Here is a 22,577-nt window from a genome sequence, read left to right as displayed (position 1 = left end):
CATGTTGAGGGGGAGGTCGTTCAAGCTGTTCATGTTGAGGGGGAGGTCGTTCAAGCTGTTCATGTTGAGGGGCAGATCATTCAAGTCGTTCACATTCACGTTGCCCATGTTGTTCAGGTTAACCATCCCGTTCATGCCGCTCATGCTACTTATACCGCTCATGTTCATGGGCATGTTATTCATGTTGTTCATACCCAGGTCGTTCAAGCCACCCATACAGTTCATGTTGCCCCCGCTGTTCGCGTTGTTCATGGTCATGCCGCTCACACTACCCATGCCATTGGTGCTGTTCATGCTGTTAAAGCTCGTTATACTTCCCATGCTACCCATGCTGTTCAAGGTGTTCATGGCATTGGCACTGTTGCTTATGGTGTTGGTACTAAAAAAAAGGTCTTCGTAATTCAGCTTGTCCAGGTTCGTTCCAGTGAAATTGTAATAATTATCTTCCGAACCGTTATTGTGCATATTCATACTCAAGTCCAAATTTTCAGTATTCGGTGAGGCCATGTTACAGTTCATTAAGGAGGATGAGTTGCTGTTGTTTCCAATGCCTTTATTATTGTTCCTTGCATATTTCATTAGGGCTCCGTTGTTGCTGCTGTTGTTGCTACCTCCAATCATGTTGTTGTTCGCGAAATTTCCCAGCGAATTGTTTCCAACTTCATTTAGCACACTGTTCCCAATGTTGCTTCCTTTTCCAAATTTTTCTATGCCACTGTTATGTTCTTCTAGGAAGCCCAGAACGTTCAAATTGTCATTTAGAAATTGCTCCTCATTGAACTTTGTACAATCCTCATGCTTTAGGTAATTTCCTACAGAAGACGGGGTGGCATTCCTGTTCCTTCCGTCACACCTACTGCTGTTGTTGTTGTTGTTCATAATCTCGGCATTCTTATACTTGTGGTTCTTGTGCCCCTTTTTGTGGTAGTCGTGCGCATCGTTCTTCCTGCCCATCTTGTTTCCGTTGTGGCTCGAGTTGTGATTTGGGCCGTTGTTTCCGCCGTGCTGGAATCCATTTCCGCTTCCGTTCGTATTTCCACTTTTGACGGCGTTTTCTGCACCTCCCTTCTTGTTACACTCGTAGGAGTTGTCCGTCGCGCTTCCGTTCTGTGCATGTGGGTCCATTACTTCCGTAACATCGCCAACACCATCATCTTCTGTGAGTGCACTAACTTTGTTCGGGTGAGTCGCCTCCTTCTTCTTGGGCATAACACAATACGTTTCACTCCTCTTTCCGTTTTCTCCGTTGTGCATATTGTTGCTGATGCCGTTTCCGCCCTTCTTTTTCTCATAATCCAATTTGTCATTCTTCATTTTGTTCGTTCCAATGATTATATTCTTGTCAGTTATTTCCATTGGATGTTCCCTTAATTCATTCTGGCCATGAGCATATCTGCAAAATTGCCCTGAGAAGCATTTCCCTTTAATAAAGCTTTCGCACAAGGCCGTTTTGTACAAATTTTCTGTGGCTCTCAATTCGATGTTCGTGTGTGCGTACTTGCACTTCTTATCATTGCATGATTCGTTAATTTTCAATTTCGGGCACAAGCTCGTTTTGCACAAATTGGGCAATTCTCTCAATTCATTCTGTGCATGTGCATACAAGCAGGTCTTTCTCCTTTCGCACTTCCCCTTAATATACCATGGGCAAATCTTCGTCTTGTAAAATAAGATCCTCCTCTCGCTAGTGTTTACCACATTGCTCAGATTCTCTTCCTTCCTCATGTGTCTAAAATCCTCATTCATCTTTTCCTTCGGTGCCATGTTAAACATTTTCTTTTCCATAAATTTCGCAAAATTTTTCTTGCCGTTCATTTTGTGCAGATAAGGAGTGGGGATGTAAAAGTTTGGGTGATCTTATTTTGACTTCACTCCTGACTGGAGTTATTTTCCGTTTCCTTTTTGCTAAACGTGGGTAGCTATATATATATATATATAGACACACATACACCCGCGTGCACTTCTTTGTCCCTGTGTTGCTACCGTTTCGCGCGCCTTTCTTCTTCTTTCCGAGTGTGCGCGCGAAGCTACGAGTATACGCTCAGTACTGTACAATCACAATTAAATGCTAAACACGTGGCAATAGTAATTAACACCTCACGGGCACGGAAGCGAATGCAGCGCGGGGTCAAATATATATATATCCTTGTAACGGTAATAAAAACAATGCATACAACACGGTTATTAGCACGCGTATAATCGCATAGGCATTAAACCAATGGGTATTTCACAAACTGTGCAATGTAAATTTTGCAAGTGGAAAAAAAAATGTAGCGTGTGTTTGTTTACTATATTCTACACAGTAAGACCCTTAAACAACAGCATAAAAAGGGTAAGCAGATTGGATAGAACACACTGGGGAAGGGGAATAATCTGGTCTCTCTTTTGCTTGTTTTTCTATTCTCTATTTATTAATCTTCTTATCTCTCCTTTTTTTTTTTTTTTTAATCTGCTTTCGTTAGAAAAAAGGAAAAAAAAAAAGGTGCACTGTGGACGTGTTACACAAATGGCGTAAAACTTGGAGACGCCTGGTTCTTTACGTTCGAACTGTACATACACACGACTACTCACATATATGTATGCAAATATAGATGCTCACATATATGTACCAATACGTGAATGGTACAGTAAGTGTATAAATGCAAGGCTCGCCAATTTGTTCCTTTATATTTTTCTCTCGCGCCTATCTGTTATCATTTTTATTTCCTGGCCTAAATGAGCTAGCAGGCGCACGTTCATGTAAATGTTCATCTGCGCCTCCTTGTCCTCCTGTATACGTCACCACAATGCGTAGTGCGCCTTATGGTACGACTGGACAAAAGCACATTCATTCGTGTGTATACACGTGCGTATATATACACATACATATATGCACACTGATATGCAGGATGAACAGGAGTGATCGCAATATGCTTGAGAGAAAACTTTGCACAAGTAGATACTTGTCTAAACAACTGTATAAAAATAACGCACCACGCAATCGCCGATATAAAAGTGCACTGGGTGTTAATTATCACGCTCTCGTGTTGTATGCTCGTGGTTCACACCCACATACACTCACGTTGGTGAATATTAATTATATGGAAGCTAAAACAAATATTAAAAAAAATAAAAGAAATAAAGGGTGGCAATTATAACATAACACTGCGCCTAAACAGGTGTATGGTTAAAAAATAAAAAAATTCACATACAGGATCGTAAAAAAAATAAAATTTACATGGAATAATATCTCGAAAAACTGTCGTGCCAACAATAGGGACGCAGTAAACAAATGGCGCATTAAAAAAAGCACGCTATAGATAAAATAAAGTATTGCATTATATAAGAGGGAGGGGAATTACACAGCAAAGCAATACAAAATAAAATTTTTAAAAACGATATCTTAAAAAAAAAGCAATTTTAAAAACACTATTTTAAAAATGCAATGCAAAAAGTAGCACTGTGTTAAACATTAATAAGTGGCTCACGGATGGGAAGCGTAATAGTGATATGTCCACATGAACTTGGCTCGTACATTCAGCTCGCGTGTACATATCACAACGTGAAATGTTCTACATAAAGATATTAAAAAAAAAAATACAGAAATGCAAAAATTGCAAGAAAGGCAAGAAATTAAAAAAAAATTCAATTTTAATTACGATTACATGTAATATAACTGTTAATATTTCAGCGTGTGAAAAAAAAATATTTCTCGAAATATTACATTATACATATCTATATATGTAATTTGTTTTAAAGGTGCCCAGCTGTGACATATAAACTCGTGCACGTGTGCATATGGTTTGCATGCACGAGCGCATTCGTATGTAACATATGGCTTCATACATTACAAGACCACACTGGTTTGCGGTTCGTATGTGTGTGGCCAATATATGGTGCTACATATCAATATACGTTCACAGTTTGCGTCCATATATGTCAATGTGCCCCAATATATAATCATTACATATCTCTAACACATGCGCGTGTATGCGTTCGCGCCATGGCGTTCTTTTTGTGTGGACACAAGCATGCACGTTCCTTCTTACACAACACGAATTCGCGCAGTCAAGAATGTAGCACATGCAGGCGGCCTCCGCGAAGGACATGAACACAAGCCCATAAAAACAGCGGCACACCACGGAATCTTAAAAATGAAGAGATTGCATGTGATTATATTTCAAAAGACCAGGGGGGAAAAAAAAATGTACACAAATAAATGCATAAATGAACGATCAAAAGGAAAGTTAAAAAAAAATAATAAAAAATATAACAGCTTCGTAAAATTAAAAAAATATTGCGTAAATCTTAAAAAAATAATTTCGCTAAAATTAAAAAATAAAGTCTACACTTCAATGCAAAAAAAAAAGGCATAAAACATCGAATGGAAAAAGCAATCTCTCTATATATGTATTATTTCCCTGTTGGTACTTACAGAAAATATACAACATAAAACTTTCATGAAATTTATGAAGGGTTATGAGAGGAGCGACCTCAAAAGGTGTGTTGTGTGCGCTGGGTGTGCTTGTAGGCTGGGCGGGAAAGGGACCGTCGCGCCTTTCAGAAAATTAGTATGTAGCCGTCGCGTGCTTGTAAAAAAAAAAAAAAAATGCAAACGAACACACGCGTTGTTGCATACACACGTGCACATGTTCATTTATATGTACACACACTTTGGATGTGCAATGCAATGGCAGAATGTGAGTGGGGACACCATATAGAAAAGAATGTATAATACGCGAGTATACTAATTCTTACACGTGAAAAAATAAAAAATAAAAAAAGTGAAAGGTGAATAAATAAAACAAGTGTAAGTGGATGAGCCTAAAAATTTGTTCGTAAAACACAATAATAAAAAATTAAAAAACACGATGGCTTGTAATTGCCTGGGATAAAAAAGATTGCAAAGGCAGGTGGGCTAATCTTAGAGTTGCTTTGTACATAAACGTACGCGGGACGAGAATGGATCCCATGCACAATTATGCAAGTGTGAATACATGCAACATAAGTCTATGCGCGTAGACAAGCGGTAAAAGTGTACTATGCGTACATATATTTATATGTATATGTACATATATATATATATGCATTTACACATGTGCACGTTTTTCTTCTGAGGCTCGACCTGGTAAAGCCGCTAGCACATAGACATGCGTAAAATTTAATATACATAAAAATAAAAATGAGCGTGATTACACACCTTTGGAGAAAAAGAAAAATAATGAAAAAAAAAAAAAAAAAAAAGCACCAGAGGTAAGCTTATACGTGTGCGCATATATGTAGGAGTTATGTATCTACACATACACACAAGCGTGGCACAAGCACACGTATATATTCCTTATCGCGACAGGACGTGTATATACAGTGGGATTGATGCGCACAAGTGCGTCCGTACAAGTGCATGTTCGTACGAATATAATACAACCCGTACAACACATACGCCTTACAGTGCACGTGAATTTAATCTGAAAGGAATTTATATATCCTTAAACACAAAAAACTAACTATTAAAAATTATTAATGAAACATTTAATGTAAGATAAACATTATTTATTTCTGTTTAGATTGGTTAATTGCAGGTATGAACATGCACAGGTCAAATTTTACGAAAATGAAAAAGCAAATAATATATACGTTTGTTTGTATATAAAAACAAGCAGGCGTGGCACAAGAGGGGGAAGGATGTGCGAATAGGTATACACAATATAAAAAATTGTCTCAAAAAAAAAATATATGGGGCAATTTCACTATACATAACATTGTACTCTTATATATATACGTATACGTAAGCGCCTAATATATGAATATATATAGGGGCACATACACGTATATATATTTACGTACACAGGTATATTAGTAAAGGCCCATATGAAAAGGGGAGGGGCGACGCAGTTTTATATTAATATATATACATGGTACATAATATATATACGATTAAAAAGAATAAACATTGTACGTAAAATTATATAAACATGGGTTTACATGAATAACTTTTTTTTAAAGATTTAAACAATGTTACAATTAAAAAAATAAATATATATATAAATAAATAAAACATGCTATTCTGTAACAGCAGGTTTAAGTTTTTTAAAGTACTTTTTTTTGGGGGATGATGTGGGGAGGATCTTTTTTTTTTTTCTTATAAAAGCAAAAATTCTCTTTAAGCCTTCTTAATCTGTTTTGGCCGTTTTTATATCATTTTAAAACCTTTTGCTTCCTTGTATTAGCTTCTTTGCTTCTTTGATTTTTTTGCTTTTTTGGGTTTTTACGTTTTTGCTTTTTTTTCTTTATTTTTGTTTTATTTTTGCTTGTTTTTGTTTTTCTTTTTTATTGTTGCTTTTATTTATATTTTTGCTATTGCTTCCATTTTATTTTTTTTTTCTGCTGGTACTAATTTTGCTGCAATGTTATTTTTATATGGGTTTTATAAATTTTCACAAAAATTGCCGCAAAAAAATGATATATATATTTCATTGCTATATAAAATTTATACCCGTGAAAGGCTTGTTCACTGTATATACATATATATTATATATGTACATTGACCACGTAATACGCGGGTGGGGCAAAACAATATGCAAGTGTAAAAACCAATTATATAATTATACAACATATAAATATTATAATAAATATAAGAACATGTTTATTTCTTTTGTTCGCTCAATTTGGCCTATTATATTCAGATAAAAAATTGTTCCAATTTAAATTAATGGCTCAACAAGTAATGTCATAAAAAAAGAAAAAAAATACATCATCTATAATATCCTATAAATTAATGATGGCCCAACATGTGCTCAACTGCATAAATGACAGAATCGCGCATGCTACAAATATTTACAAATTTCTTGTACTTTCACCTCGCATATTTTCATATATAAATAATACAATATGCGTAGATAAAGTTCAAATCGATTCTTCTTTTCTTAAAGAAGCTGCATTTACGCGATTGCATATGTATAAAATATGCGAGTTTCAATTTTTAAGTGTTTTATTTTTTTGTCGCGCCCTCTGTGCATATAAAAAATTCACATATATATAATATATGTGCAATGTAATATATTTTGTATATAGCTTTTTATGCGCTATAGAGCGAAAAAAAATACCGCGAAAAAACGGAAGAATCAAAATTCAACGTGTAGCATAGATGCATATGTGCGCTTACAATAGGTGCGTGCAATTTGTATATAAAAGCGTACGGTTCATATAATTATTATATGTGCGCCATGTAGCACGTTGTATTGAACATTGCTGGCGCGGCGCCAGTCGTTGCACTTATATACTTTTTATATATATACAATACATATAAGTATATATGTAAATTTATATGTATGTGCCTGCCTATAATGCGGCAATTCGACGTCAAAAAATGCGTCTTATGCGAGTATGTTTTTCACCTTCAAATATGTGTGCACTGTTTCACTGCGCATGTGCTTAGCATTCCGCACCACGTGAATGGCAACAATTGTGGGACGTACAAGTGTTGTGCCGCTGAAAATTAAGCCACAAAAAAAAAAAACCAAAAAAACAAACATATGTGTACTACATATAAATATATATATTACATACATAATGTATATAATATAAATGTATGTATAACTGCGCGAAACGCCACCTCGTAAAAAGGAGAAAACACGCTTCTTATGTCGAACAAACACTTGTGCAAAGCAAATTTCACAAACCCGTTGCAAAATATTTCCGCGCTGCATGTTACATTTTCAAGTGCAAAAAAAAAAAAAAAAAAAAAAAAAAAAAAAAAAAAAAAAAAAAAAAAAAAAAAAAAACAAAAAAATGACATAAACTTGCGCTTAAAATTGCAGCGCCCATAACTAACCCCATGACTTCCTTTTGCAAAATTGTGGCCCAAATATTAAGCAGCACGCATTAAACGTTTGTAAATACAGTATTAACACAGCTGCTGTTGTTGGTACGTAAGCCCAAGTCGCTCCGATGGGATGGCACATCCACCAAACGTAGCAATAGACGGCATTTTCGGATAAAGGCAACCCCGCTCTACCCAAACCATATATTCATAACCACATGTGTGTTTAAAAAACGTTCGTGCTTGCGGCCCCTCGGCCTCACGGACCGATTAACAAATTTGAGAAAATGCACACCACACCCGGTGTCGCTGTCTTCAGTGCTTCTTCAGATTAGGTACCAAAGTGCGTAACTGAGATCATAAAAAAAAATAATCCCCATTGCCGACGCGAACGCTAATCCCAATCCCACTACAATAATATTTCTTGTGTCCTTATATATATAAATATTTGCATGGCACGGTTGGTCGTTTAAAAAATCGTTTTTTTTTTGTTACCTGTACGAAGCTCGCACCTTCGCAATATCACCTGTCGATCGCGTAGGCTGCGCACAACGGTACAGCATGTACCCTTTGGACACGTTTAATTGTGCCCACATGTTCCGTTTGGAAAAATAGAACATATAAATCATGTGGTCCTATTTAATTAATACCTGAAAAAAAAAGCAGACCTGTAAGCACATTTCAGGTGCATGCAATTTTTCTATTTTAACCCTCGCGTGACATGGCAGAGTGTGGCTTCTTCTGTGTTAATGATTAATGGGGCTTTTCCGGGCACTCCACCAATAGGTACATTCATATAAATATATATATGTGCCTATATATATATATGCACCATGACCATACCGCGATTGCACACGTGGCCTTCAGTTTCATTTTATGTTGCCCTCGCTTTTGTGCATCCCCCTGCGGTAATGATTAAAAATCGCCATTTGTGGGCAGCCCACGCGTGAGAAAAGAGCCCCTACATTTATCTGAACCGTTTTTATGAGAATGAAGAAGGCATCAATTAACAATCTTCGAACTTCATACTCGCCATTTTGCTGCGCCTGTTTCGGATAGGGCAAAAGTGCAACTCCACAAATGTGCATTTTTTTTTGTACAGTGGAGTCGTACATTCATACAGTTCTGCTTAGTGCCATTGCGGTGTATAACCACGTGTGACTGCCCCAATGGATGCACCACGTTTTATGTACCCATATTATTGTTAACTCTGGTTTAAGAAATTTATCGCGCCAAATAGGGAAGAGGCGATTGGGAGGACGAGTTCACGTTACCCCAACGTCAGATATTCCCGGAGATAATTCACTAAGGGGAGTTTTACAGCCCCCTCTTAAGAAAAGTGTAGCCGTCTGTGTATCTCACAATTCATTAAAGCACAGGGCTTACATTATACGAACGGGTTAATAAAAATTGTGGACTTTTTGCCATCGCAGGGAATACAAAATATAGCGTGGTTGTTAATGGCATATGCCATAGTCTTTTTTTTTTTTTTCGGTTTTTATCATTTTTTATACCCTTCGTTAAAATAAAGAGGCATGTTGCTACAAACCGCCTTCGATATATTCATTCATGTCGGCGTATCCATTAACACACAACAGAATCGTACCATTTAAGGGGTATATTCCAATTGGTTGCGCTTAAACATTATAACGTAGCAGAATGACTGCCCATTTAGTGTTACGACGCAACGTCCGTTCAGCAAAACACAAAAAAGTTACCCCTTAATGTGATGAAAAAAAAAAAAATTTTCGTCAGTTTCGAAAAAGACTCATTCGTAGCAACAGGGGGTAAAACTGAGTTGCGAAGCTTGTCTCACAGTGCACACCGGATCGAGCTATTTCAAGAATGACTACACATTTGTATACGTATATGTGCACGCATATATTTGCGCGCGACGACAGGAATTCATAATATGGATAACAAACTGCAGATCGCATTTTTTTTTTTTTTTTTGAGTTATGCGCTCCGCACCATTAGGCCGCTAAGTGCTACACAATGGTGTGTGTTTCAAATTAATGCTTTCCAAATTGGGGAAAAAACACTTTAAGGTAACAACAAGGTTTTGATGGCTCAACTTTTTATCGCCACGTGAGGGCATGTTAAAAAAATTGCTTCTCTCGTAGCCGTTTTGTCCACCTTCCCCTTCGTGATCATACGCACTGAAAAGGTTATCCACCCTTTTGCCCTCAACTTCTTTGTCACCACGGAGGCATGACAATTGCGTGTTAAATGATAAATCGAACTGCTTCAAATTTGCCAAAAAGGGAAAATAACTGAACCACTTTATTCTATTAAAACTGATGTTTATGTGGGAAATATTTTTGTGTCCATTGAGTAAGTACTTAACAAAATGGAGAGACGTAATTTTGTTGTGTTGTAAATAAAGGTGAGTCAAATTGGGTGCTTGCCAATTCAGTGCCCCTTCTTCACTAGGATGTTCTCCCTTCGTCTCGGCTACGAAGAGAGGATCCCTCTCCACGTTAATTCCGCATGGTGGACGTGTCTCCATTTTAGCAGGCGTAGACGAACCATCCATGGGTGCCAATTCACAAATCTCATTGTGCGATAAACACAAATGAAGGAGATTCTCCAATTTGTATTTCCCCCAGTAGGGAAAAATAATTAAAAGATTTTTTTGTATGTTTATTGTTTTTAAATTGTGCACCTTTAAAACACTCCCCTCACCAATTATTTCATTCTCGATGAGAACACACAAAATATTGTCAATGGATAGGTGTGTAAAATAATTCCAGGACAGATCCAATTCCCACACAATTAAATTCTTTGCCTTTTCCTGGTTATCACATTTTCCCGATTCAACTTCTTTATTCTTTAGGGAAGGTATCCCTATTTTGTTACTGCCATCTGCTGCTATTCCCACCTCTGCCTTTTTTAACGCATCCAATATGGTTGCACGATTTTGACGTACCATTTGAGCAACATTTTGTTCGCTTCTTAACTTTAGCTTTTTAAAATTTAATATGACATTTGTGCAAGCACCTGATGGCTCATCTGTACGTTCCATGTACACGAAAGTCCTTTCAGGGTATCCCCATTCTTCTCCACAGTCGCCCTCTGCCCCGTGGTAGCAAGCCACATCCAGGGGCATCCCCCTGCCTAACACTCTCGCTGCTTCCTTCATTGCCATGCATTACGGCACATGCCCTTTTTTTCACACTCACCACTATTACGATCTTCCCTCACTATGAGAGGAAATTTTTAAAAAGGCAGTAGCGGTACCCAGGAACCTCTGACCCCCAGCACGTCCGCGCATGTCGTGGCACACGCTCTCGTAACAAAAGGGACCAACGGATCATTAGTTACAGGGACAACATTATAAAATAGGGGGAAATAACAACTTGGCGCGCGGGACTTTGAACCCGCTTTGGGATTTTGTTGGTGAGTAGCAAACTCAGAGTTAAATGTGATGCTCAGGTTTGTGCGAACTAGCACGTATCCCTCATGTACATTTTTACGCGCTCGCTTATTACCTAATCACGCACGCACTCCAGCGACCCTGTCGAAATGCTGGCCCGAACCCCCTAACATGCAAATAATGTTCAATTTCATGCAAAAAAAAAAAAAAAAAAAAAAAAAAAAGGATCAAGTGACGTGTAATAAGTTATGCGCAATGACGACGGAGTGCAAAGGGGGCAGCCACGAGAAAAAAAAAAAAGTGGATAACATCCCCATTGTTCTCCTATACAACGTTGTGCCACACTTCTATCATTTTATATTTTCACCATAACAAAAAAGGAGTAATCATAATACTTAAAACACTCAACACGGTTTCCCTGCGTCCTCGTGTCCGTCGTTAAGGTAGACCAAGCAGGAGCTATGCGGTAGGGTCGTCTCTGCACATGTATGCCTTCACAAGGTACTACCTGTTAGTGCATTTCTCCATGCAGAGGTAAGCAGCAAAATAGGTGTGTGTGTGTGTGTGGAAGGGATAAAACACAGGGATATACATTCATTTTGGAGTGGTATTAAAGAGATTTTTTTTGTGTGTGTTCTCTTTGACCCTATCACACCACTTCCATTTCACCGCTTTCCCTTTTTACGATGTAGGTCTCCGTTGGAGCAGCTGCTAAGCCCTACGGACAAGTATCGAACGGCGGGTAAAAAAACACCCATGTTATTAAAAAAAAAAAAAGGGATTACACCTAACAATTAAGGGGCAAAATATAGTGGAAACTCTACAAGTGGATCGTGCCCCGCCATCACGGACGTATTTAACCATCACGGCAAAGGATGTCATGTAAAGGCTCGCGACTGACCCAAGGATGAATAACGACGAAGTGAAAATTATCGAACAGGAATATAAACACTTTTATAATAAGTTTTGCTACATAGATGAAAACACATTTTGCATAGATATAAATATGAGTGAAGAAAATGAAGAAGAGGAGTCCAGAAATATGGTCACCAAGAAAACGCTAAAACTGGTCATCCAATTTGATGGTCACCGTTTTGAAGTATTGACTGAACATACACTTCGAGAAAGTTGCGACAAAAAAACAGAGTTTGAAAACATTGAACAAATTTTCAATACCTTTTGTCCCTTGTCCTTTAAAAAGTTCATCAGCCAAGACATCACAAGGAGGTTAAATTCGTCCTTGTAGCTTTTCAGCCCAAAGGGGACAGACGCAGCTCTCGATTGTGCGCCCTCTGTGGGGTGTCATCGCCCCTATACGATTTAATTGGCCTCCCCAAAATTTGCATGTTAGTGGGGAAAAAGGTGGCGCAAAAAAAAAAAAAAAAAAAAAAAAAAAAAAAGAGTGAAAAGTTCGGTACAGAAAGGGGGCGGAAGTTGGCGAATTTTCTTCCAAATTGACACAATTCACAAAATTGCGAAAGGGACAAAACACACGTATAAGGCGTCCTAACGGACTTGCCAAAAAAGATTAGTTGAAAAATAAAAAAACCATCGGCCATCCCCGCCCCTCATAAAGTTAGTTCAGTTTAAGGGGAATTATTTACCGATATAAAAATCACTTCGTAAGCGGACAAGCCACCACCACACCACACCAACGGAAGCCACTTAACACCACCTTACGCTATAGCAAGAGGACAACTGACACACACGTTCCCACGACGCATCCGTCCACAAATGAGCGACTTCGTGAAGGTCGACCTCGTACATAATCTGTACAAGAACAAAACATGGAAAGAAATAAAACTAAACAAATTCGAAAGTATAGAAAATGTTAAGAAGAAAATATACACACACACAGGAACCTCCCACAACCACATGGACCTCTATGCATATGACGAACTAAATATAGAAAACACGCAAGTACACCTAGGTAATGATCATTTTTGTCTTAACGATTATCATGTGAAGGACAACTACACCATCTACATACAAGATAAAAACAATGCCGTCCACAATGACATCATTTATCACATTGATGATTCTGAGAAACTAAACCAACTGAAACATCTCAAATATGAAATGAAAGAGGAGGACTATGACAAACGGCAGGACACGTTTAGGAATTTTATAAAAAAGTTGAGGGCGCGTGGGGGAGGGGCTCCAAATGGGGAAAGCCACCCCAACGGGGAGATCCACGCAAATGGGCAAGAAGACCCCCTCAAAACCCCCCCCTACGATGAACAGACCTACCAAATTGGAAACCGCTGTAGAATCAAAATAGGAGACCGAAGAGGCGTTTTAAAATTTGTGGGAAAATTAAAAAAGGGAAACGAAATTTCCGTTGGTGTCGACTTAGACGAACCTTTGGGGAACTCCGACGGGACATACCAAAACAAACTTCTCTTCGAATGTAAAGGAAGCAAATATGGGTACCTTGGAAATATTAACTCCATCGAGGTGGGAGACTTTCCCCCTTTCGACATTATGGATGTGGACGAATTTTAATCCACTATATGGAACAGGACAGTGAAAAGAAGCCTTTTTTTTTTTTGCCCACCCACACAGCGTTTGCACAAACATTTTACATGCTGCCCGAAGCCGCAACAAATTCTCAGCCCCATACGTAAAACTCACACACGCATCCTTGGGGCGTTACTCTCTGCGCTTTGTTCCCATGTCTGCGTAGTTTTTATGGACAACATATTGGCATGTTAAGCGCTCTTTTTTCTTGTTTTCTTTTCTTTTTTTTTTTTTTTTAACATCTCATCTCTTCTATCTTCACTCAAGACGGGAAACAAAACGCACTTATTGTTAAGAGCAGACTGGGCATACGTGCCCATTGGGCTCCTTTGGGGCTGGCCTTCCAATGCCCCCCAACATGTTAACTCTGTATTTATATGCGTTCCCCACTCCGTTCCACTTGGCCATTTTACTAAAACATCCATTTGTGGTACTAACGCATGTGAGGGAAAACAAAATAAAAAGGGTCAGCATAACTGTTGCGATGTGAGCGCATAAAAAAAGGATAAGCTTCCCATGCAAAAGTAATTTTTATTTTATTTTATTTTTTTTTTTTTTTTGCCCCATATTTTGTGCAGTGCAAAATAGAGATGGGCAAATATTTTTATATATTAAAAAGCCCTTGTTTTTATTTTTAAAACACTGCGCATTGATACAATTCCTACAAAATGAATTAAAAATTGTGTTCAAATCTCGACTTGGAAGAATATTCATAACAATTTTCCCTTTTTTGGAAAGGTATAAATTATTATATTTGTCACCCCACCCCCCTTTTAATTGCGGCGTATACTCTTTGGTTTAAGGGTTACAGTTTATTTTGCTTCCCTTCTTTTTTGATAATGGGCAAAAACTTCAGTTGTCTCCCCTCCTCGGCGTCCTAAAACCCCTACCACATGCATATACGTACGTTTGTTGCGTAGGCTTATGTACGCGTCCGTTCTTGTATTTAATTCCCCACACTAGTACTATCGCGCAGCAGTTTGTAAATTTCGCCTTTTTTTAAAAAAATGACTGATGAAAATGAACAACACAAATATGCGCTGCTCCAAGAAATGAGTGAGTACAAAAACAACAGCAAGAAGTTCCCCGATATGTTGAAGAGTTACATACATGAGAATATCTCTGACCAGGAGCTCGCGCAAAGGTAAGTAATGCCACGCGGTGGAGTCACCCCCATGTTGTTGCAGGCCATCACTACTGGGCTGCCCCAAAGGAAGAAAAATTCAAACCCTCTTTTTGTTTACCCTTTCCCCACACCACATACTTTGCAGATTTTTAAAAGAATTCGATGACTCCTATTTAAAGATTATGAACCTTGATGAACTGGAGCTTCTCTGCTCGTTCATCCTGAAAAGGAGAAACATCCAAGTGAAGTAGCTCACCCTGGCTTAAGCAGCCGAAGTTTCCATTGAAGGGAAAACTTCCCCATTTGGCACACCTTTTATCTAACAAGTTTATTTGTTATGTAGAAGAATAGACCAAAAAAAAAAAAAAAAAAAAAAATGCCCCCAAAAGTTTGAGACACTGTATAGTGACAAAAAAATTGAAGGCCACACGTGATGCAAAACTATCCAATAAGAGTAATGTTTTGCATCACGTGTGCCCGTTTTTGCTTCCCTGGAGTACCCCACCCACAACCGCTTCGTGAACACCTAAGATGTACTGCATCAGGTGTACGGATGGGCCGTCCTGATCGAAGCAGACATTTTCCGACATGTAATTAATGACTTCCATATAATTTGCGTGCTCTAACAAATAAAATTTTTTTTTTTTTAAAATAAAATTTATCATATGAAATAATAATTTAAAACTAACTCTTCGAATGAGGAAATTTTTATTTCGAATGTAATAATTTGTTAATGTAAATCCGTCAAGCAAAATGTCTTCTATATAAAAGGTGCAGTTGCACGACGTGGTAAAAAATACCATGTACGTTGAGATTAATGATAAGACAATGGATGCATCATTTGAATAATATTTTCTCAACTTGTGTTCATCATATTCTATACCGACTGCTTCCTTTTTTCTGTTTACGTTTAGCAGTTTTGTGTAAGCACTAGCGAAGAAGAAGCTGCAAAGGGTGGTCATCGACTTGGTCTTTTTTTCCCCACTATTTTGGAGGCTCATCTTGGAGGCCTCCTTTTTTTTAAGCAGAGCATTATTACTGTCTTTTTCTCTTATAAGACAAATTTTGCTTCTCTCGTGTGTGTCTCTGTTTGGCTTGAGCAACAGGTCGGTGTTCCTCTTCCATCCTGTGTTTCCACTTCGGAGTGCTTGCTCCTCATCTCCATGCTCGCCATTCGCGCCATTTGTAACGAAAACGCTCCGACCCCCCACCTGCGCGTCATCCGATTCCCTTTTACTCGTCGAATCAGACGGGGGGAGGAGCGACACACGTTCGGAAGCGACATGGACAGCGCCATGATCGTAGTTAGCATCCTTCCCATCACCACTTGGGAAATTCTCAATCAGATGATAAAATTTATCCGAGATGCTTCCTAAGTCGGCTTGGTGGTCCACGCATCGGTTAGCTTCTTCACTCCCTTCCCTTCTCACATTCTTCCCCGACACGCTGAGCTCCATCTGCGCCGTAATCTCGCTTGCGCTCTGAAACACTTGGCGCAGAGTAGCGCGCCCCGCAAGAAACAAAACGCACAACTGCAGACACAACAGCATCACCATCTTTTGTACACTCGAGTACATATTCGAGTAAACATTTTTAAAAACAAAATTGCATATCTCAATTGGCGCATTGATGGTAAGAAGGATCATGTCGAGCAGCTTGATCGTTGCGAAGGGGCTCTTCCCTTCTCGAAGCAGACAACTCGAGTGGTTTAACGAAAGGAGCGCTTCATATAATTCTACACACAAATAGGTTAACACATCCCCTTTTCTAATAAACCTGGGCAAGGAAACCACTGCCTGACATATGCGAAAATTTTCCTCATCATATGTCTCCTTCTGTTCATTCAATTTCAAATGGTCGTTATTCATATCTTGCTCATTTCTTTCAATATAATTTGCTTTGTTTTTCATTCTGTGCAGACATTCGAATAGATCTTCCGGTGGGTCTGTATACATATGCTTGTTCCGATCCAGGTTGAGGTAAAATTCGTTTTCCAATTCTAGCTCAACTAAGAACTGCTTCTCTTCTATGTCGTACAGTTCGTTGTCAATTAACGAATCTGCGTTTTGAATCAGCATATCGTCTTCGCTTCTTTTCTTCCCTTGGTCAAGGGGGGGTTCCCGCAGACTGGCCACCAGCACGTCCACTTGGTCATCCATTTCGCCATCCGTTTCGTCCTCCATTTCGTCATCCATTTCGTCATCCAATTCATCACCCCATTTGTCGCGGTCCATGCCCCACTCCGGGTCGCTCGTCCGGATCAGGTCCTCCAAGTAGACAAACCCACTTTGCTTAATAACCTTGAAGCACCTCAGTTCTGCTGGGAAGCTCTCTGCAGGCTGTTTCAAATTAGGGAAGAGAGTACCTCCCTCCTCACAATCTTCACAACTGCCCATTTCTATCTCCGTCCGCTTATACTTTTCTTCCCCCTTGTAGGATAATCCATCAACGTAAATCCTGAAATGGTCAGCCAGTATTTGCCCAGCCACCAAAGACACTTCATCCTTTCGATTAAACAACTCACGTACCATTATGGTAACCCTTTCAAATACCTTTGCACTGTGTTGAGAATTTAATTTGTATATATGTAAGTCCACCTCGGAAAGTACGTCAAATTGGTACGAACTGTCAACAAGCTTTTTATTTACAAATTTCATGTGCATGCTAAATGTGTAGAGTAATTTGCTCAACATGATGGGGACAAAACTTGAAGAACCTTTCTGTTGAGAATCGGGCGAGAATTGTCCCAAGACGAAAAAAAACATTTCTTGTAAAAATTCGAATGCCATTATTCCGACTGTACTCCGTTCATCCAACGTGCAATGTGTATCACAGCTATATATGCTTTGAATTTCTTCCCCTTTCACCTGCCGAACAACGGTGCGGTAACTTGTTCTCTCGCGAATCACCTCACTAGAGTGAATCACTTCTTTCTCACGTGTGAAGTTTGCGAATAGTGCGTTGGAAGATGTCCAATTGGGACCCACCAAATCGGATATGAGTTCAATGAAGGTGAGGGAAAAACTGAGCGGCAAAAAGTTACGGCAGTTGATGCTGAAAAATTTTTCCAAAATGTAGAAATCCCATTTATACAAAAAGGAAAGTTTTATAATTATACACAGAAGATGCTTTACCGATCGGTTAAATAAACATAAGGAGAGCTTCTCTTCATTCTGAACGACCTTGACAAAAGGACTCATATTCTCGATTAAGCTCGTGAGTAGTTTTTCTCCTGCAGATTCCCCATGGCAGTACAAGTGCACGTAATAGAAGAGGTTCTGCACGATTTGGTTCATCCGGGTTAACTTGAGAACGTCCTCTGAGCTTTCCCCCAAGTCGTCCGCTTTGACCATGTCTGCCACGTGTTCCAATTGTTCAACCTTGCCACTCCCACGTACGAGAAGAAGCCCCTCAAGTAGTGTCTGACAAAAGGGATTCACCAAATGGCTATTCACCACACGCTTCGTTAACAGAGCCATCTTCTCATAGTTAACTGTGGCTTCGTCTCCATGTAACCAATAAAAGACACAAGTGTTCACAACATGTTTAGAAAATCCTTCGTCATTCAATGCCCCTGGAATTATATGCTGATAAATATACAGTTTCCTCTTTTCGTCGCTTCCTTTTTTTACCCCTACATCGGTTATACACTTAAATAGGACAAACGGAAGGGTAAAATATGCCTTAATAATGTTATGAATATCTTCATGGTACTTTTCCAATGCTGTGTCGATATTGTTTTCCCTTTGTTTAATTGCCTTTACGTTACTATTGTGCTGCTCCATGTGGGTCGTACTCTGGGGAGGTCCTGCAGTGTCTTCTTGGTGTAACACCCCTCCGCGTAGGTACTTGGATAAGATATCCCCCTCAACATAAACAAATTTTATCAAATCGAGGACGAATGACCAATTTTCAAGGTCCACCTGGTCAGCACCTTCACCATCAGCACTACCACCAAGCACCATACTTAACGCTTTGTTAACTCCACTTATGATCCACTCACTGAGGTAGACCCCTCCGAATGGGAAGAGTCTTTCCACCTGCGTAATCACCCTTCCTCCTGAGTCCTTCCAATTTGGCACAAAATCAGAGTTGTAGTAGGGGGTAGCTCGGCATAGGTCTTTTCCTACCTCTTCATGTAACTCTTTCCTCCTTCCCACTTCACAAACAGGAATGAACCACAGGTAGATCAAATGGTACCTCCGTGCTTCTTCAATCGTCTCGATCTTCAAAACTCCTTTCAGTGCAGAGCTGATAATACTGTGCAATATAAAGAAGCATTCGCCTATCAGTTTGTTCATATTATTTTTCATCATTTTTAGGGCTCCTTCGTTATTTCCCCTCATTTGCATTTTCGCCATTTGGACACTTAGCGGAATGTGTGTCGCGAAAAATTTCTTTAACACCTTCTCTACATCTCCCCCCCGTGCGCCCTTAGGTAGGACGTCCTCAAGGTGGGTTTCTTCCTTAGGGTTCATCATCTGTGTTTCGTACACTCTTTTGGGTGTGTGCAAGTGCGTGTGCCGCGCCTTGTTCGAAGTTTGCTCCGTTTGTACCAGTTGTCACACCACCCACATTAGGCCTCTCACACTGGTGAAGTACCGCTATGCAGTTCCCCCGAAAGGAAGGAAAAACGTGCGCACATAATTGTTCATACTAATGGGACTTTCTACTTGGAGGATGTTTTTTCCAAATTGAGTCATCAATCAAAATGGGGCCAACTCTACCATATAGCCGCCTTTTTTTTTTTTTTTTTTTTTTTTTTTATAAAAACAGTTCTACTTTTTTTGTTCTGAACAGTTCCATTACACAAACGCAATGTGGTAAATTTCCTCCGAAAAAAAAAAAAAAATGTGTGAATGTTCATGTACACTTTTTAGAGATTTCCCTTCAAAAGGGAACTTTGAACAAAAGTGTCCATTCGTTCGTCCCAGACGAAATGCAGAGTACTAATTTTAAAGGGAAAAAAAATTACCTCATCCATTTGGAACCGCATCATGATGTGCCCTCATACCATAGATTACTTCGAACAACCCATTCCGTGCATGCACGTATATGTATATTTATGCCTATATGACTATTAGTCCCCCCCCCCCCCCCCCGCCTTTTGTAGTTTTCACAAGGGGCAAAAAGGGTAAGGACTTACCTACGTAGATAAGCACATGCGCGTGTACAATTTTTCCTGTGCCGAGTACGAATCTGTGTACAAGGTAGGAGGGAGCATGAGGACTGTCACGCCAACGGGATAGGCTGATAGAACCGTTTAAACACAAATTGGCTAACCGAACATCACCATGTAAGGGGCTCTTACATCATATGCTACTGCATGTTTGTAGCATTCCCCTTCTGTGAACTAGCAACACAGGAGAGAGGGAGACTAATCCTGTGAATAACTATTTCGTACATTTGGGATTAGCTCCACTACTCTGACGGTGATCATTCATAGAGTGTTGATGAACATCTCGGTGGTATAATTCGCGTGCGCACTTACCCCCCCCGGTGAAGACGTAACATTTTTTTTCCTTCTTTTCATTCACTGGTCCGTGTGAACATGAGTATCCTTTGTTACTTTTCTAAACATGTTGAAAAAGGGGAACTCGTGCGATTGCGGCATGTTATGTGTGCCCAGAAAGGGAAGTGGACCATAACAGGAGGACCCGTGCGAGAAGGGTTAAGTCAAAATGGAAGAATATTCTCGTGTGCAACCACAGTGTGCAATGCACAATATACAACTCAATTTGGAATATAAAAAAGGGGATCGGGAGTGGCTAATTGCATAGTCCTTTTCCTCGGCGTTGTGAAACCGGTACATGCTCCATAAGTCACCCCGCTATGTGACTTCCCCACAAGTATGCAATTCGTTCAATGCAAATGATCACCCCTCCTTCCCCAACCCGTACAGACATTTACGTCCAATATTCACATTTGGACTGCATGTGGACAACTGCCGCCACAACTTTGTAAATCCAATGTTCGAAATTTTTAATTTCTCCCATTGGCCTACGTCTTCATACGATATACCACTGATGGCCATTAAAAAGGAAAAGGAAAAGAAAATGATAAGATACCTTTCTTCTTTTTTTTTTTTGGTTTTTGAGCTTTCACAACAATTAAAGAAAAAAAAAGAAAAAAAAAAAAAACGGAGGAAAAATGTAAAGTTAAACCTAATATATAACTCACTTTTGGACACTTTAAAATAACAAAAAAAAAAAAAAAACCTACATAACATGTTTCTTCCTGTAATCTTTTTGGACTTTGCAAAGGGGAAAATACCATAAAGGGAAAAAAGCCATGCCATTTAACTCCGTCCACCATAGGACATATATAACCATGTGCGTTTTTGCCTGTATACTATACGAGGTAACAATTTGAGCAAAAGTCAAAAAAGAAAAAAAAAAAATCTAATGGGATGGACTTATTACAGGGAAAAAAGGATTAAATACTTGAGCGATAAATGTAGGCAAATCCGAAGGATACTGTATTTTTTTTTTTTTTTACGCAAAGCAGTGAGGACAAAAAAGGGTGCAAATTTCTTTCCTCGTTTTTTTTTTTTCCTCACAAAATGGACTTTTCCCTATAGGCAGGACAAGGCCACTTGCATGTTAAATACTGTCCTAACCAAACCATATAGGAAAAAAAAAAAAATAAGTTGTACATTGCAGGCACACAAACTCTGTAGATATATAAACCTTCGCATGGAGCGTTTTGGAAGAATTATATATATGATATTGATTTGACCGCATCGTTGCGCTCTTTTGTTTTTTCACCTTTTTTGTGTTTGTTTTCTTCCGTGACTCGCGCGCCCTGTGGCGTCGCCAACTGCGTCCGATGGGTTAATGAGGCAAAGCGCGAATATAATCCAACCAATATGACCAGGCTCGCCATAACATATAATATATGCACCAGCTCATACATGCGCGTTAAAATAATATTTTACGCACAAGTGCAGCGCACGCGTAGTTCCTCATTATTGCATGGGGGACATATTCGTATCGTGCCTAGTTTTTATGTATATGTATAATGATACAGGGGAAAACCCAAACTTGTTTTTGCGGGGGTAGAACAAACGAACTCTGGATATTGACGTGCGCGTGACAAGAGAAATTTTTTTTTTCGTGTTCCCACTCTGGAGGGTTTGAAACGAGCATGCATAATAAATTAAATATCCCATAACATGAACGACTCATGATCTTGTTTAATCTCGTTTAATCTCGTTAACCTTGGTAGGAGGACATGATTAGCGAAAGGAAAACTAGCTACATTCTTAACCAAAAATCCTTAGGTCATCATTTTCTCTTTATAATTATTACGATTTTTGGAGCAATTTCGTTTTCTTCCCCTTTTTTTGTGTTTTTTTTTCAAAATTGCTATGTTTAAAGGGCAGAACAAAAAACGGGGGAAAGATTCAACTAGAGAATATTTGACAGAACTTGAAGCACGGAGAAAACACCAAACATAAAAAAAAAAAAGAAAAGGACAAAATACAGTAGTTACTATTGCAGTGCGTTCATTTTTGCGGTTCATGTAAGGATCCCCCAAAAGTTTTCCATTTTATATATTAGTGCCACCTGCCACCCGTTTTTGTATACTCAGTACAATTACTGTTTTAATAACCAATTGCTAATTATCGCAGCATGAATTTTACATAGCCAACCATCTCATAGCAGAAAAGGCATTACCAATTTGTACCCATAAAATAGGAAAGAACTAATTTTGCCGCAAGCACCAAATCATCCATAGGGGGAACAGCAAGACGG

At 39.1% G+C, this 22,577-nt stretch overlaps 7 protein-coding genes across 7 annotated transcripts; 4 read left to right on the top strand and 3 right to left on the bottom strand.

Moving 5' to 3' along the window:
* Positions 1-20: 20 nt before the first annotated feature.
* Positions 21-1,815, bottom strand: AK88_00888 (uncharacterized protein; the record flags this gene model as incomplete). Its single annotated transcript, XM_012478532.1, has 2 exons — positions 21-25; positions 156-1,815. The coding sequence occupies 2 exons, from the start codon at positions 1,813-1,815 to the stop codon at positions 21-23; spliced, it is 1,665 nt and encodes a 554-aa protein (XP_012333955.1).
* A 1,731-nt stretch (positions 1,816-3,546) lies between these two features.
* On the top strand, positions 3,547-4,355 carry AK88_00887 (uncharacterized protein; the record flags this gene model as incomplete). Its single annotated transcript, XM_012478531.1, has 2 exons — positions 3,547-3,673; positions 4,048-4,355. 2 exons carry the CDS (start codon positions 3,547-3,549, stop codon positions 4,353-4,355), a joined length of 435 nt encoding a protein of 144 aa, XP_012333954.1.
* Positions 4,356-9,779: 5,424 nt separating this feature from the next.
* Positions 9,780-10,940, bottom strand: AK88_00886 (uncharacterized protein; the record flags this gene model as incomplete). Its single annotated transcript, XM_012478530.1, has 1 exon — positions 9,780-10,940. One exon carries the CDS (start codon positions 10,938-10,940, stop codon positions 9,780-9,782), a length of 1,161 nt encoding a protein of 386 aa, XP_012333953.1.
* Positions 10,941-12,081: 1,141 nt separating this feature from the next.
* Positions 12,082-12,420, top strand: AK88_00885 (uncharacterized protein; the record flags this gene model as incomplete). The annotated part of the gene is made up of 1 exon (XM_012478529.1): positions 12,082-12,420. The coding sequence occupies one exon, from the start codon at positions 12,082-12,084 to the stop codon at positions 12,418-12,420; it is 339 nt and encodes a 112-aa protein (XP_012333952.1).
* Positions 12,421-12,908: 488 nt separating this feature from the next.
* On the top strand, positions 12,909-13,679 carry AK88_00884 (uncharacterized protein; the record flags this gene model as incomplete). Its single annotated transcript, XM_012478528.1, has 1 exon — positions 12,909-13,679. One exon carries the CDS (start codon positions 12,909-12,911, stop codon positions 13,677-13,679), a length of 771 nt encoding a protein of 256 aa, XP_012333951.1.
* Positions 13,680-14,701: 1,022 nt separating this feature from the next.
* AK88_00883 (uncharacterized protein) lies at positions 14,702-15,071 on the top strand (the record flags this gene model as incomplete). Its single annotated transcript, XM_012478527.1, has 2 exons — positions 14,702-14,838; positions 14,966-15,071. The coding sequence occupies 2 exons, from the start codon at positions 14,702-14,704 to the stop codon at positions 15,069-15,071; spliced, it is 243 nt and encodes an 80-aa protein (XP_012333950.1).
* Positions 15,072-15,287: 216 nt separating this feature from the next.
* On the bottom strand, positions 15,288-19,301 carry AK88_00882 (uncharacterized protein; the record flags this gene model as incomplete). The annotated part of the gene is made up of 1 exon (XM_012478526.1): positions 15,288-19,301. The coding sequence occupies one exon, from the start codon at positions 19,299-19,301 to the stop codon at positions 15,288-15,290; it is 4,014 nt and encodes a 1,337-aa protein (XP_012333949.1).
* Positions 19,302-22,577: the final 3,276 nt, after the last annotated feature.

Source organism: Plasmodium fragile (genome assembly GCF_000956335.1).
Source record: "Plasmodium fragile strain nilgiri unplaced genomic scaffold supercont1.7, whole genome shotgun sequence".
Lineage (NCBI taxonomy): Eukaryota > Apicomplexa > Aconoidasida > Haemosporida > Plasmodiidae > Plasmodium > Plasmodium fragile.
The sequence above is the reverse complement of the archived record's forward strand: the minus strand, read 5'-3'. Positions and strand labels throughout refer to the sequence as shown.